Source organism: Amblyomma americanum, chromosome 11 (assembly GCF_052857255.1).
Source record: "Amblyomma americanum isolate KBUSLIRL-KWMA chromosome 11, ASM5285725v1, whole genome shotgun sequence".
Lineage (NCBI taxonomy): Eukaryota > Metazoa > Arthropoda > Arachnida > Ixodida > Ixodidae > Amblyomma > Amblyomma americanum.
The window spans coordinates 112607140-112623970 of record NC_135507.1 but is presented as its reverse complement, the minus strand read 5'-3'; the positions used below and the strand labels follow the sequence as shown (position 1 = coordinate 112623970).

The window sequence follows — 16831 nt, the reverse complement described above, 5'->3', positions numbered from 1 at the left end:
CTCGTAAAATAGAACTCCAAGGAAGCTTATCGACTGAAAACATTGGGCGGTGTTTGATTTATACTGTACTTTTGGCTCATATTGTAGGACTTTTGTAGCTGTGAATATTCCCCACTTTGTCTTCTAAACATTGAATTCTAACCGGTTGGCACGGAACCGCAATATTAATTTATCAAAACAATAATTTGGGTCATTTTATTCAGCTTCCAAACTCAGGTCATTAAAGAAAACATTAGAGTCATCAGGCATTAACGCAATGTCGGAGCTGGAAGAAATATTAGCAATGTGATTAATGTGAACAAGGAATAGCAGTGGGGCACAGCACAACACAACACGCAAGCAATGACCTGCACCGGCCATTCCAGCAATACGGCGGTCTGCTCGGGGCTAGAGGGCCTCGCAGCAGAGGAGACGAGAGTGCCTCCCTTGCGGCAGTGAATTGCAGCCGGTGGCCGTCTCGTAATTCCGTTCAGTGTCACTCCGCTTTGAGAGGTCATCTTAACAGACGCCTTTAGCAGCAGCGGGAGCCCTCCCACTTCCAGTGCTCACGCGTCGGTTGGTCCCGATGCGGCAGGCGTGCGCGCAGCTGCCGGGTACCTTGCGCCCTCTGCGCATTGCTCCCGGCGCTAAAGGCGCCTGAAAGCAAAGCATCCCGGTCGGGCCCAGAACAATCTGCTCCGATGTGCAAAGTGGTGGTCAGCGAACCAGAGAGAATTCGTCCCAAAAAGACGCCCGCATGGAGCGTTTTTTGCCCGCGAAATCGCGTCGCGCGCCCGACGCCCTCTCCGGCGTCGACGAATTCACTCCCGCGTGGTCAGCAGGTGAGTGCCGTTTTTTTGCCACCCAGTTGTGCGATGCGCGCGCCCCCATCCACACTGCAGTCAGACGGATGCGGAGGAAGCGAAGTGAAGCCGCTGGCTCTCGCGCACAAAATGCTCGCGAGCGCGCATCCTCCATGCGAGCGCGTCTCCCTTGGCCGGGTTACTGTAGCCTGGTGCGCCGGCGCGGCTCCGTCCAGAATCACGTGACGCCCGCTCCGGCTCTCATTGGCCCTCTGTTGCTGCCCTTTCCCGGCGTCGGCGTTTTTTTTTTCTGTTCCGCCAGAACCCGACAATTTGGCAAAAACGTCCTTCTTGGCGGCAAAAAAAAGAAAAAAAAGAAACGCTCCGCTGCCGTCGACGCCGACGAAACGCCCGGAAAAACGCTCCATGCGGGCCACGCTTAAGTGAGCGTCTTCGGGGCAGAATCCCCGTCGTTCTGTAAACACCGTTCTTTGGGGTGCGTGTGGCTGATGCAGGGAGGGCACCCGACTAACAACAGTCGCCAGTGCTAGGGAAGGGTTTATTTCACAACGACGCCATCTTGCAAAACGTGTTCACGCAGACTTGTAGAAACCTTTCTGTACTGCGTCTATAATGAAGGCGTTAAATCCTCGAGGTTCAAACAAATAAGGACCAGGGGTTCGGCGAACATTTAGAAGCCTTCTTGAAGGCGGAGAGGAAAGAGTAGGCCTTCACCGTAAGCGGCTGCGTACTTTAGGGTGTCTCCAATAGCACTACTTGACCAGGACAACCATCTTCTTTTGCAAATTAGCTGCGGCAACAAATTTGACAAGGTCAAGAGGTGAAACCTTTAGCAGTTTTCACAATTTTCACGCCTTATCACGACCTCGAATTCACACGTGTGGAACGCGTGGCATTCGTTCCAATTTTTTTCTGAAGCTATCTGATTAAGCAATCTGAGGTTGTTTCCATGGGCGCAAATTGCGTGGCACGCGCAAGCACAGGGAGCCTTGCGACGTCGTTGGCGAGAATTGTGTATATTACTTATTCCGTTGACCAGCTTGCGATGTTTACCGAGGCTTGCAGTCTGGCAAGGTGGTGCACAGCTTTTGGAAGAAATAATAGCGCATAAAGACACACACGAAATGGCTGAGAGAAACACAGGACAAGCAACATAACCGCAAGTGTCACGTGGAACGTGATCGAGAGGTGAGGCCGTGTCTTTTTTGCACTAATGTTCTTTCCAAAAGACAGTTTGCGTAGTCTCCAGCGCTTGCTGAGAACTAAAAAGCTCCTTACCTGGGAGCGCGTTTGACGCTTCACGGCCGCGTTTCTCGTACGCTGGCCATTGCCGGAGAAACCTCACGCGCGAAATATTTCCTTCTCTGGGCCCGCATTTTGTTGGTGCCCAGCCTCCTTCTCAGGAGAAAGTCCGAAGGAAGCAGCTACTCTACCCACGCGTTTCCACTTTTCCTGCGCAGGGTTACCACAAGCCCAAGGCCTACATCTGCACCCAAGGTGAGGAAACATTCGTGCCACTGGCAGCCTGTCGTTCCGGGCCCACCGCGCGCAAGGTTCGTTTGTAGAGATGAAAGCGATAGAGACCGGTGCAGCAAGCGGAGACTCTGGAGAGAAAATAAATGCGGGGAGCACTTAAAGCTTCACCTTAGGGGTATGACGCGGTAGTATTAGGGACCTTTAGAATAGGGTGACCCTATCTATTAGGGTAAAAAGTGTACAACAGCTGTATCTTACCGGTACTCACCTGCGGGGCAGAAACGTGGAGGCTAACGAAAAGGATTCAGCTTAAGTTAAGGACAACGCAGCGAGCCATGGAAAGAAAAATGATAGGTGTAACGTTAGGAGGCCAGAAGTGGGGAGAGTGGGTGAGGGAAGAAACGCGGGTTAATGGCATCCTAGTCGAAATCAAGGGGAAGAAATGGGCTTGGGCAGGGCATGTACGGCGAAGGCAAGGTAACCTCTGGTCCTCAAGGGTAACGGAGTAGATTCCAAGAGAAAGTCAGTGTAGCAGGGGGTGGCAGAAGGTTAGGTGGGCGGATCAGATTAAGAAGTTTGCAGGCACAGGGTGGATGCAGCTGGCAAAGGACAGGGTTAATTGGAGAGACATGGGAGTGGCCTTTGGAGAGGTAGTGGGTGTAGTCAGGCTGATGATGGCGATGATGATCGGCCAGAGACACAGAGGTATAATAGCGGGGCGTCAGTGAGCATGCGCAGGAAAATAACCGGAAGGGCGTTATTATTGTCCGGCGCCTGCGCACTGGCGCCCCGCTATTACCCTATCCCTCTAACCGACTGCGTCACCCTATTCTAAGCGCCTCTATTAATATATGTTCCTTGAGCGGCCTGGGGTTCTCTTTGTGTACATCACTTCGGAGGCACGGAAGCTGTTCTTAAATTTATTGTGGTTTTAATTTTTCAAATTCTTTGTTATTTTAGCTTTGAGAATATTTGATTTCTATTTCTTTATTCTAGTTTATTTTATTCTTTTTTATTTTTACTTGTGACTTACTGTGCAGTCGGTCCAGAGCCTGTGACGTCGCATTGTCATCAACCAGTGCGAATTTCGGTTTCAAACGGCAGTGTTTGCCGCCGCACGTGCACTCTAACGCCCCCTCGCATTAGAACATTTAAGTGCTGATCTGTGATCTCATGTGCTACGTGTATTGGGGGAATTTATGTCGAGAGTGTTAGAATAAACTTGGGAGTATCAGAACGCCAACGTCGTCCGTTCACTCTTAATCTCGGTTCCACATTAAGCTTCGTAGTGTATTTATTCCGTTCATTGTCTTTTGAACGAGTCTCAATTCAGGTTCTTTATGTGGAACATGCTTGCAGCGTCTTTGTCGCGTTTGTAGCTGGAACCTCTGTGGAACGCGTTGCTATTACTGCAACAGCCCACTCCTCGTTTTTTTCTCGAAACGGTTATTTGGAACACGGGTTCCAGTTAGTTCACGACGCGCTCACATAGAACTAGCTACGTCACTGCTCACGAGAGGAAACGTTAGGCCCACCAGTCACCTGAGGCCATGTTTTCCCGACACCAGCGGAAGGGCAGCTGGCCTCGTGCTCGGGAGGTGAGCGAGCGCATGGAGCAGCCGTGTGTCGTCCTTCGAGGAGCGGCCACCGTGAATGGCCCCGCATGATGTGGGCACCGCCTTTCCTGTGTGCACGCAGGCCCCGTGGAGAAGACGGTGCCTGACTTCTGGCGCCTGGTGTGGCAGGAGGAAATCTGCAAGTTCGTCATGGCCGCCAACCTGGTGGAAGAAGGAAAGGTGTGCGGCATTCCCCTGAATGGGCACCTCTTGAGCCCGCCCTGCAGTTGGGGGAACGTATGTGGACGGCAATGCTGCTGCACTCAAGAAGCGGCCAGCCGATGGCGCTGCAGGGCAACTCAGGGCAACTCAGTTGTCCTTTTCAGGAAGCATCTTAACACACTTCCCTATCGCTGTCTCTGAACGGAAACAGTTCCACGAACGTTGCTATATGTGGGACTATAAACAAGAGTGCATAGCCTAGAGCTAAAGATTGGCAGTATAGTGTAAATGAAAAAATGAGGGGGATCGGAGTCGTCGGAGGGTTTTTTTTTTAGATTTATTTGCGTGGGGTTCTTGACTTTCTTTGTTAGTGCTTGTGAAGCAAGTACTAGGTAGCCCCTGTGGGGTTGGTTTTTCCCACTTGCTTGGCTGGTTGAAGTGAGAATTAAGCCAAATAACAGCAGCGTTAACAGGTCAGGCTTCAAGTAATCATTTTTGCCAACACGAATTCTCTGCCGCTGGACTTAGTCGGGGACAAGCCAGGAATACAGGGACGAATACACCTGAACGGATGCCTTCAACCAATGGCGTCGACCAGTTCTCATGGTGTCGCCCTTAATCACCTGGCGTGAAATCGCAGGTGATTGGCAAATGCTTCAGTCAAATGGGATTAACCGCGATGCCGCGACAATCGGTCGGCACCATTGGTTTGAGGGCCTCCTTTTTAGACGCATTCGTCGCTGCATTCTTGACTTGCATCTCAGGGTATATTTTTTTTCTTGAAACAAGCTCTGTAGCCAGACTGAGCGCGTACGATGTCTTGAGCGTGCGTATGTTGCTGCCTTCTGTTTCGGCTCTTCTTTGAATGACTTCCTCGCTGCATCTGTCCTCCTCCCTCTCTGCTCTCTGGACGGCCCCACCCGCCGCAGCCCATCAGGATAACCACGGGCATCTCTGTGAGTGCTGCGTCTCTGCCTTATCTAATTGTGCTTGTTCCACACTTTTCACGTTCTTTTAGGGGCTCTGGAACAAGGGGGAGGTGGAGGGGCAAGGAGAACGGTATCCCGCCCAAATATCTGCAGAGCAGGCATTGCTGCAAGGCTCCTAACGTTCCCGATGAAATCAGGTCTCTGAGAAGCGCATCCATTTTAGGACATTATTAATGTAGGGCACACGGTGGCTGAGCTAGTTGGCTTCATATAGTCAGCCCTAAAGCACGTCGTTTCAGTAATATAAACCAGTTATGTGCCGACAGAATTCATTGATTGGCAGATTGCTGCTCATGAGCACGGTTAGCAGACCGTGCGCAAACTTTTTTTAATGCAATCTATAACTTCTCGCGTGTGCATGTTTCTAAAGCTGTCCATATCAACCTAAGTTTTATACGCATAAAAAAGTAAACCTTTTGAACAGTGCACACAATGAAAACAAAATTCACCGAATGTTCAGATATTAACATTGGATACATAAAAATAAACTTCAAGTTTGCCGCCCCATCGACTGAAAAAAAGTTCCGGAGTCCCTGCCTTCTTTCTTGCGCTCACCTGAGTTTCACCGTTGAATGGCACTGCGGAAGCAGCACGAAGGAGGGCGACACGAGGAGGATTCACGAGTCGAGGCAGAGCCATCGGTAAAGTGTTTAGAGGCGCTGATTGGTACCGGCTTCCTGAATTCACTACCACTAGCGCATCGGAAGATGCTGATGGGACAGAAGGTAGGCTTCAAGTGAGCTGTACTTCTCAAGTCCAGCGTTTTTTCTGCCTCCGTAGGCCACGTTTTTGTCTTTTAGTCAGCTTGAGATCGTGAATTCGAGGCGGCTTAGTGTCATGAAAATGTCAATGTGATCACAATCGTGCGTTTGCTAGTGAATGCATTTTGGTCCGCGCATTTCTTGTGGTGTCGCCGTCCTCGCGCTATTCTCTCTGTGGCACCTCTTTTTCCCCGGCTTCACTGCACTCGCTCACTTCGCACAGACAGATGAAAGCGCTTGGCACGCGTGTTAATGAAATGGTTCTCGGAGCTAGTCTTTCTGTAGACTTCTTGCAGACTATACTTCCTTCTTACAGACAGTCTATATACTGCGTGTAGGATTTGTGATATTTATAGGCTAGTAAACAGGAATGGTCTATATCAGGTCTATAGACTTTATTGCCAAAAGCCTATTGAGAGTTTGTGCACTGTCGAAAGAAATTTCTATAAGTGTGCACCGCATCAGGAGGGGCGTGCCTTGTACACAAAAGTACTTTCTGGCTCTCACCGGACAACGCAGGCGCTTCAAGAAGCAGCAAGAACTCGCGTCCAGCCAGAAGTCACTGTGTTCCGCCAACCTGTGACCGGTGTTCTGTAGCTTGCCTTACACACGCGGCCGTTGTGACGCTTCGGCGAGCAACACCGCCGGCGGCTAGGGCTGTAATATCACCGGCATTCGTGGTCGTAGCACGCTCGACGGAGAAAAACATGGGGACGCCTGCCTCTTTAGCCCGAGACATTGAAAAGGCTGCCGACGCTTGTGCATGGACGCCGTCATTACCCTAATCCGCGAGGATGTTAAGGAATTAAACAGTTACTGACCGATCAGATCACTTTCTCTTGCCTAGAAGGTATATAAGCAGGTAGTCTTTAATACGGCTGAAGCGACGTTAGGACGCTTCGAACGTGTTTAGCCTTACAGAGATCGGAAACTGCGAACACCTCCGGGCACCGTGAACGCACTCAGTGTTGCGGAGAGTGCGCCGATGCAGCGTACACTTCCGCCACATTGCCTGCGCGTGCTCTGCAGTGGCAGTCTCCGCGTCTCTGCGAGCAGGCGAAAGAAGGCGGTGGCGCGGAGAGCCTGGCTCGACGACCGTTTAATTAGAATTCGAGGCTGGGCTCCTTCTAAACGTCCAAGACGGGGCAGTGCAACTAGAGGTGACGTCACCGCTGTTGCCCGTTCCTCTCACGCAGCGCAAGGTAGAGCGATACTGGCCAGAGACTTGCAGCAAGTACGGCGACATCATGGTGACGCTGGTCTCGGAGGAAGTGTTCGTCGACTACACAGTTCGCACATTCAAGGTTCACAAGGTATGTCCTTTTGTTTACGGGTGCAGGGGTGGTTCTTTTCGCTTCGTGGGAGGCTGCGTTCATCATCATCATCATCATCAGCCTTACTGCACCCACTGCAGGGCAAAGACCTCTCCCATGTCTCTCCAATTAACCCTATCCTTTGCCAGCTGCATCCACCCTTTGCCTGCAAACTTCTTAATCTCATCCGCCCACCTAGCCTTCTGCCGCCCCCTGCTACGCTTACTTTCTCTTGGAATCCACTCCGTTACCCTTAAGGACCAGCGGTTATCTTGCCTTCGCATTACATGCCCTGCCCAAGCCCATTTCTTTCTCTTGATTTCGACTAGGATGTCATTAACACGTGTTTGTTACCTCACCCACTCTGCCCGCTTCCGATCTCTTAACGTTACACATATCATTTTTCTTTCCATGGCTCGCTGCGTAACTTAAGCTGAACTCTTTTCGTTAGCCTCCACGTTTCTGCCCCGTAGGTGAGTACCGGTAAGATTATGCCACGGAAGCCTTCTTTTCTGCTGTTGGTATAAAATTCAAAGGACAGGATTTCTCTTCGTCTTGCACCGCGGACTGGACACCTCTAAGGTCGTGTTACGCACTCGATTCGCGTGAAAGACCACAGACACGTAACATTATTACATATTTTCTTGTTTAAAGCGATGCGGCACACATTATAGGATACATGGATCACCGCGTGGTATTCGCCTACGACCGCTAAATGATAACTGGATTTCTTCTTTACGCTGTTTCGGTTTCATCAGCAGAACTGTGAGGTGCAGTCTTCAGGTCACGTGAGGCACGGAAAAGCTGCAACATAAACGCTGACACGTAGTTTTAGCTCACATTGTCACTTAAACCGGCCAGCCTGGTTAAAGGCCTAGAATTACAACAAACGACGCACTAGCAGTTATACTTCTGTTTTTTCGTGCCTCACTTGACCTAAAGTTCAATTGCACGTCACAGCCGTCGTTCGGTTAATGAAGCCGAAACAGGGTAAAGAAGAAATTCGATCATAAATTATTTAGCGGTCGTGGGCGATTGGCACTGGGTGCTTCATGTATGCCAGTGTCTAACCATCCTTTGAAAGTAGAAAAACGACAGAAAAATTTGGTGCCTATAGTCGTTTGAGGGAGATCGCGTGCTTAGCGAGGTTCATTGGTGAAAAGAAAACAAGGGCCGATGTAGCTTGAAAGCGTCACTAAAAATAGCCATGGCGCCCATAGATTACTTCTATGGAGCATTGCTGCTATGAAATTGTCATTTCTGTCAAACCATGTCTCATTTAGTGCGCATCACAGCCCGTCTCTAATCGTCCTGTTGTCATGACGTTGCCCGCGCGACATATCGATCGACTCCAACAGAAAACGCACGGCGCTTCTGCTGCGCGCTTCTCTGTTGCTGCGTGTGAACACGACTGCCCCCTGAGCCGTTCGGAGGCACGACTCCCTCCGCGTCGAAAGTTCTGCGGATTCGTCGACGACAAGCGCGCGCCCCATCGCACCCTACGACGTCGGCGTCCTTTCTTTAGCTGCGTCACATGTGGAGCGCTTGGTAATAATCGCACCTAAGCATGCCCACCACGAAGTACGACGCACCATGACATCGCGCGTACACGCGCTTGCCTACGCAGGGCGGCCTCACAGCAACGCACTGCATTCGAGGAGCTGCTGGCGTATGTAGACCTGGCTTATTCCTATGCATTCTTCAGACGACGAGGGCAAAGAAACACGTTACACCCACAGCGTGTATTTCTGGCTGTGTCCTCATGGTTGTCGGGCTGTTCATATTTAGAGCCAGCTACTGATAACAGTCATAAGCATGATAGCAACGAAGATATTTTTCGACCTTGGCTGAGTATAGCGAGTTACAGGCGCGGGAAGGCTGTCCCGAGCGGCAAACCGTCTCTCGTGGGTATTTAGGGCAATGAGTGCGCCGTGATTGCACTTGCAATTCCAATCGAGGGGCGCTGGATGGCCTGGCGTTATTTTTTTCTCCCCCCCCCCCCCCCCCCAACGAGTTTCACGCTATGTCAACTAAGCGAACTTTTGCCGCTGCATTGAAAGCGACTACGTTATAAACATTCGAGGACACTGCCCTACGACCCTCCCCGCTCTAGCAGCGTATCTGTTTAGAAACAATAAGCCACTATATTTAGAGCATCACGCGTATTTGTACGTGTGGGCTTTTGTATACGTCTGTCGATGCAAGCAAACGCCTGTCATAGTGCAAAACTATCTCTGCTAAGCGTTAATCTCCGACGATTAATTCCTAACAATTTATCCACCAAAAAGCCGGTCGTCCCGCATGGGCGACGCTGGCACAGAAACTTGTGAGGTATTTTTAGTGGCCCCCACTGTGATGCGCATGCGCAGTCCGGAGCGGCGTCCAAGCGCGTGGTGAAGCAGTTCCACTTCACCGCATGGCCCGACCACGGCGTGCCAGCCCACCCGCTGTCTTTGGTGGAGATGATCGAGATGGCCAAGGCGCATGCGCCCTCCAGCAAGTCGCCGCTGTTGCTGCACTGCAGGTATACCACTGCTTCCTTTCTTCTGCTGCTGCCCCTGACATTCATGCGTCGGTAAAGTGGGCAACGAGCCGCCTCAGTGGCTCAGTGCTTATGGTGCTCGGCTGCTGTCCCTAATGACGCGGGTTTGATACCGGCCGCGACGGCCGCGCGCGTTTCGATGGAGGTGAGATGCTACAGGGCCGTGTACTGCGCGATGTCAGCGCGCATTAAATAACCCCGGGTGGTCGAAATTATCAAGAGCCCTCCACTACGGCTCCCCTCATAGGCTAAGTCGATTTGGGACGTTAAACCCCGTAAACCATAGAGTGGGCAACGCTAGCTGACGGCGTCAGGTGGTAGACGTCGTCGCTTGAGTGCGATCGACAGTGTCGTGTTGAAACGTTTGGAACCATGCGCTTAGCTCTGCGCCCAATCTTCTAGCAAACTCTGGAAAGTTAAAAAAAAAAACAGAATGGCGCCTATTTTGTTATCAAGGTGAAACGAGGTAAGCTTTAAATGTACAAAAAAAACGGAACGAAGACTTTACACAGAGCGCTCTCCTGTTGTGGGCAAAATCAGCCTAAGTTCCGTGCTCTTTTCCTGACCGGAAGTCCGCATGCGGAGTTGTTGCGTCCGTTCTGGATGTTGGCACGGCCGTCGCTACCTTGGTTTCTGTGGCCAAGCAGGACGTGCCCTGCGAAGTATTGAATTCTGAAGAGGAAACGGTAGCCGAGTGGACCGCGGCACACTGCCAATAGAGATGGCATAGCGGCACGTATCAGCGATGGCGTGCACTGTAATTTACCGCGCTTCGGCTCCGCACCGGCAGTGGTATACAGGCTGGCTTGGGTGGTCCTCTCCGTTCCCTTCTTGTGGTCTGCGGTTCCCATTTGAGGTGTACTTGCTGATCACCTGGCAGAAAGCCAGCCACATCGTTTTGTGGCGGTTATTTTGCTGCAATTCCTTGTTATTTTCTGGTTCTCCCGTTCTAATATACGGGCATTAAGATGCCCCATAGCGCTGTTTTGAGCTGTGATGTTTTGACGCAGTGCTTGCCGGTCACATGCTGCTTTGTCACCGCGCTGTTTTGTGGCTGCGTGGTTTTAAGCTTTACATGCTTCTGACTGTGGTTTTCGGGGAACTCAGGCGAACATTGTCTGGGAACAGCGGCGCATCAGAGGGAGAACGTAACGCCGTAACTGAAACGAACTTTGCGAAACTTTCAGTCCGTACTTATTGCACCTTGGTGCACGCTGAAGGGACCGGCGCATCGTGCGTGCCTTCGCAGGTACTGGAGTGACGACAAAGGTGGGCCTTGCGCATACTGCGCCGATTCTCTCATTGTAAACAGGCGGTTAACGAAATATTTACGAGGCGTTCCACTTCTGTACCCATCCGGGGGTGGTATGCAGGTCACACGCACAAGTAGGCAGCGTCTCGGACGGCGTGTCATTGCGATGCGCGCCCTCATAAGCATGCTGCCTGGCATATAGACGATCTTTTGACGTGCAGTGCCGGCGTGGGGCGCACGGGCACCATCGTCCTCCTGGAAGCGGCGCTGGACATGGCGCGCGCCGAGAAGCGCGTCGACGTCATGGGACTCCTCTACAAGCTCCGCCAGCAGAGGGTCAACCTGGTCGAGACCGTGGTACGTCTCTTAGCAGGGCATTGCTTTCTGCAAAGCACGCCTTATTAATGCGACAGCATTATATGCCTCATGCGAACGAAAAGCCGTCACCTGATGTTGTCCGCAAAATGTGTCCACAGGAAGTGGTGGTGCCTCTCAGGGTTGTTCCTTAATCAACTTTTACATGTTTTATTTAGCACACAACTTATGATTGACGGTTCGTGGGGACAACTTCCGTCCACGCCACTCATGAGCCAAGAAAGGCTTTCGCTTTAAAGGAATCAATGAAGGCAAGTGCGCGAGCCTGCCATTCGCTCGAACTGAATCACAATCGCTGCCGCGTGTCGGCAGAAGAGAGTTGAGATGGATGGATGGATGGCAAAACTTTATTTAGCTAGGGAATTCGAGTCCCGCAGGCCTCCTAGGTCTCCGCGCGACCCCGCTCACAATCTAAGCGTTCATGCGGTGTTGGTCCATGACGTATGCGCCCGGCTGACGGCCATCTTCTGCCTGGCCAGGTTCGCTGACCGTAGTGACGTCTCCCAGGTTCAAAGAGTCACCGGCCCGGCGGGCGGAGGGGTCGCCGGGCATGATAGGAGGATGTGGGTAAGTGTGACCTTGGCGTGGAAGCACAAAATGCATATGGGGGTACCGGCATAAATTTTGAAAGATTGGCTGGTGTAGGCAGCGTTCGCGTCTGCAGGCGATGCCAGATTGAATGTTCCCTTTTAGTGAGGGATGGGTGGCGTGGCGCGTAGATTAGGCGCTCAACGCGGGAGTTTGCGGTGAGCTCAGCAAAAGAATGCGTACACTTCTTCGAGAAATCCCCCACGAGGTCCGCCCGTGCCCAGTTTCTGGACCCTCGGGCTGAGGAGTTGGCGGCCTCGTTGCCGGGATTTCCCGAGTGCGCAGGCACCCAAATGGGCTCAGGGCGTCGGGGGAGGCTGGGGGTGTGCATGCGCTACACGCATTGCACAAAGGGATGAATCCTGCCCCTGGTAAAATTTAGAATGGCTGTTTTTGAGTCACTATTAATGTAACGGACGTTTGTGTACGCCAGAGCAATGTCTATAGCGGTCTCCTTGTCTTCCTCAGAGGTGGTGCCTGAAGAAAGCTCGAAAGTTAGGGGTCTTATGTGTGGTTGGTGGACAACCGCAGTGGCTCCGTGCTCATCGCAGGCGGCATCCACCCAAACAGCATCGGGCTCATCCCCGTATCATTTGTGCAGCGCTGCCGCACGCGCCTTCCTTCGACCTTGGTCATGGTGGGGGTGCATGTTCCTAGGTAACGGCTTGGCATATATTGATGTGTGTATATGGGTGGGGAGTGTTCTGAGGGATGTATTGTTTGCAGGGAAAGTGATACCTAGCTGACTGAGCATGTGTCGTAAGGTAGCTGTAGCGGCTAGTCTAATATACTGTGCTTGTAAGTGGGCCTCGCGATGTTCATGTCGGGTGTCATAGGCTCCGAGTTCGAGCAGTTTCTCGTTGATAGTGTTTTTGGTAATTTAAGTGCTGGTTTTGTTAAGTGCCGCGCAAAACCGCATCCGCCGAAGCGACGGCGGTGGTTCCAGCTGCAGATGCCCCAGATGTAGATGAAGTCCCAGCGATGGCATTACTGGTTGACCTAAATGTGGTGGCAAATTTTGAGACACCGTTCGTGGAACAGGGTTCAGGGTGGTGTCATAGCATTTCTGTTTTCTTATAGCTTACCTAATTTAGTCCAATCGGAGGCTAGCTTGTGACTGTGGTTCGGGCAGATGACATATGCGCCTTCAACTGCATGCTTTCTGATACTTTTTACCTTTTTTCTTAAAGGGGCCATGACATGGTCGTTCTTTATATTGCAGTTTTGTGCTTCCGTAACTAATACAAGAGGTTATGATTCAGTTTCCGAAATTTGGCGGCCCTGGACGCGCTGTATATTCTAAAAAATGCGATCGAGATTGAGAACGGGGAACTCCTCCCACCGGCAGTGACCGCCATATTGAATGCTCTCGTGACGTCACTAGGGCCTACACGAAGCAACGTCGTCTGCTCTCGTTGCTGCAATGTGCGCAGCGAGGACCCATTCCCCCCTGTACTTTCGCTGGCGATCGAAGTAGCAGTCGTCCCCCACATATGAGTGACTGGTGCCGCAAAAGCGTTAATAACAGTAACGCAGTTATTCTTCGGTATAGGTAGAGTCCGGTCATACTATAGGCCGATGCGACGGCGATCGATGGTCGGTTGGCTGGTCCGTATGCAAATGCAACCGCTGACGCACCGGACTGTCACGCTATACCGACGACGACGCCAGCACGACCAACGACTCCGTATCGCAGTAGTGTAAAGAGTGAACTTAGTGAGAACTGGCAGGGTGGGGTGGGGGACTAGTTGGTATGGCATTCTATAAACTTAAGAACTTTAAAACCTATTGGACCTGATCATGCTAGCTACGGCAACATATGCGATGTGCGTGCACCAGCGAAGATGTGCTTTCATTCGGTGCCTGCGCATAGAACCTATCCGCGCGACAAGTGACACGGCCAGAAAACGCCGCACGACGGTGCCGCTCGTCGCTCGCCGCCGTCGTTTGGGCTTGTGCGCCCGAGCGAAAGCTTCACGCGCGGTGAATAGACGCCCCGAAAAACTGCGCTTGTGTACTTTATCCGTATCAAAAAAAGCGAAACGAGCGGCTGCATTTCATATCTTCGCACTTAATTACAACAAATCAGCGGGGAACTCTTGCCAGATTATTGAATTTCGGTCGACGGTGGAACGCCGGCCCCTTTCGTGACGAGGCCTAGCGAGTACACGGGATTCGTGTGTGCGATTTTGGCGATTGCGGAGAGCGAATTCTCAAGTTTTAGCGCCTGAAAATAGCTGTCGAGCATAGTTTTGGCCACAGTGCCCTCAAAGCGACGACTGCCTACATCGCAGGGCGCGAGTACAATAAGGATATGTGCCCCGGACTTGACAGCATGTGCTGAAGGCAGCCGGCAGCAGCCGTCGGCGTCGACTGTGGACAACAAATCTGGTTGCTTTCATTAATTCAGGTAATGTCCGAACGTATTTTTAGCTAAAGCGATTTAAAAAAATGGCCTTACTTAGCTTATGGTTAAGCCTAGGATGCGAAGCATACGTCGCTTGGCAAGCCGTACTTCTCGTTCTTCTCCCGTTTCCGTGGCTCTTTGTAACTTGCGCTTTGCGGTTTGGCGAGCCGCACTCTCCCTGGCCGACATCTCGCTGCTCAACTGACTAGTAGTAGTAGTAGTAGTAAGTGGATGAAAGGGGAAGAGGAAAGGAAAATGCACGGGCCTGTGACTGGTGTTAAAACACCACAACCACTGCCGGCGTGCAGATAGAGAGGATAAGGATAGGTAGGGTTTCAGAAGAAGGAAGAACGCGCGCGCAGGGGCGCGCGCGCAACTCTCCCCGTATGCTCAACTGACTCAACGAGTGCGTCGCCTTTTATACAATTGCGTGACGTCAGTATCTCCTAGCGGTAGGAGCGGGAGTTAGGCCGCCGGCGGAGGGTGCGCGTCCGCAAGCGAGCGCACGAGTTGAGCCAACACCCTCTAAATACTTTCTTCAGGCCTCTCCAGGCCCTCCTTTCCACACGCGCTACGTCACGCCAAGTGTCCGGTCAGGCTGCTCACCAAGCGCGGCTCCGCTCCGCTCGGTTGTCTCCCTCGATGTGCTCGCGCTTGCCCGGGCAAGCACAGACACGAACGCAGTCTTGCAGTGAGCGTCTAGCTGCTGCTTGAGTCTTTCAGCCTGGCGTTGGGTGCATTTCCGTTCGCTCCTCGCACGGCTGTGTCTGTTTCGTGTGGCCGTTTCTTGTGTGGCGTGCGTACCTGTGCTAGCGCACGAATGGGAAACTGATTGCCTGCCGTGTAGCGAGTGCAACTTCGTGAAACATGGGCCGGTGCTGTGTTCCCGGGTGCCGCGGGAACTACCAGAATGGTCCCAAAGTACGTGTTTATTGCTTCCCAAGAGACGAAGTACGAAGAAAAGCCTGGTTGCGAGCCATTCCACGGAAGGATTTCACACCTACAGAGCATTCGAGGGTAAGACTCTGAAATATTGCTTAATAGGCGCTGGTAATTATCTTAGTTGTGAGCTGTCGCTCCCGGAAAGGCATGCTGTCTTTGTAGGCAATGATATCACTTCTTACACTTATGTATGAATTGTCCAGGAAGCATTTAGTTCTGTGGATGTGCATAAGGCTTGTGTAAAAGCTGTGTAAATATGTAAAAGCTGTTCACTATTCAGACTCTTTTTACTTAGTGTTTTAGGCAATGGAGAGTCATGGCGAATGGCCTTGCTTCATTTTCTCGTGCAGGTGTGTGAACTGCACTTCCACGCAGGCGACTTCATTACGACGTTGTCACACCAAGATGAACTGACAGGGAAAATAATAGAGGTGAAGCGTGACAGGCTACAGTTGAAGATTGATGCTGCGCCTTCTGTTTTTCCAAACTGCCCAAAATACTTGTCCTCAACGCCTGGACGGAGTGAATCGCCAGAGACGAAAAAAGCAAGAAGGGAAAACGCTGCTTTGCAGGAGGCTATGAGGAAGTCACTTCAGTCTAATGAGCTTGAACAGAAAAGAAACAAAGTTTCATCTTACGAGGAGTTCAAATCTAAGTTGCCTGGAATCTGCAACACGAAATTCTGGACCGTTTCTGTCGATGAGCAGTGCGTTAGGTTCCTTCTCATCGAGAATGATCCTTCACCTAATGTGAAATGCGCCTTGGTAGTTCTCCCTGATCTGTCACTTTCTGTTTTCTTGAATGGAGTGAAGCTTCTGTCGCTTCCTTCAGGCAGGATTCTGCCAGCTCAAGTATGCGACACCTCCAGCCTGTCCTTGCTGCTAGAAGAACTCGAGATAGGCTTGCATAATATACCTGAGGTGACGAAAGAGTCGAAACATACTAAAGTATTGCAGTTTGTCGGTTCACTGCTTGCAGACCTCATTGAGGACAGTGATACGACGAAAGAACAGTCTTCTTTGCTGAAATTTCTGGTTGAGCAGATAGAGCTTCTCCTCGCGAAACAGCATGTGTATAGCGCAGAGCTGCTGGTATTCGCCAGTATTTTGAATTCAATTTCTCCTCACGCATATCACTTCACAAGAGCTGCATCAAGAATCATTCTGCCCCATCCTTCCACACTGCGCCGTGTTTGCTCAAATTACAAAGCTGACCCTCTTGTGGAGCAAAATCAACCGCACTGTCTCTCCTACATCCGAGAACGAGTCAAATCAATGAAAGACCACGAGAAGACAGTGACCCTGATGATCGATGAGATCCACATAAAACCATACTTCGACTACAAAGGGGGCACAATAGTAGGATCGTCGGTTCATTCAACGGAACCAGCAACAACAGCCCATGTGTTCATGGTACAATCACTCCTTTCTGCAAACAAGGACGTCATTCACATATTACCTGTGAGCAAACTGAGCGCAGAAATTTTGCACGAGCATGCTAAGAACATAATCATTAATGTTGAGAAAATGGGGCTCAAAATTATCGCTGTGATAACGGACAACAATGCTCTGAACCGCAAGATGATGTCGTTATTTGCTACAAGTC

At 51.3% G+C, this 16831-nt stretch overlaps 1 protein-coding gene across 9 annotated transcripts in view; it reads left to right on the top strand.

The window, feature by feature from the left end:
* The window catches only part of LOC144111045 (receptor-type tyrosine-protein phosphatase mu-like), a 392283-nt gene that overhangs the window by 246893 nt on the left and 128559 nt on the right, over nt 1-16831 (top strand). For 7 of the 9 annotated variants that reach the window (XM_077644146.1, XM_077644144.1, XM_077644148.1 and 4 more), the window contains 6 exons: nt 2264-2300; nt 3978-4075; nt 4987-5013; nt 7004-7120; nt 9490-9644; nt 11136-11271. In XM_077644146.1, the coding sequence (XP_077500272.1) occupies nt 2264-2300; nt 3978-4075; nt 4987-5013; nt 7004-7120; nt 9490-9644; nt 11136-11271 (570 nt within the window). The remainder of the gene's footprint in view (nt 1-2263; nt 2301-3977; nt 4076-4986; nt 5014-7003; nt 7121-9489; nt 9645-11135; nt 11272-16831) is intronic. The other 2 variants (XM_077644150.1, XM_077644152.1) reach the window with 1 other exon arrangement.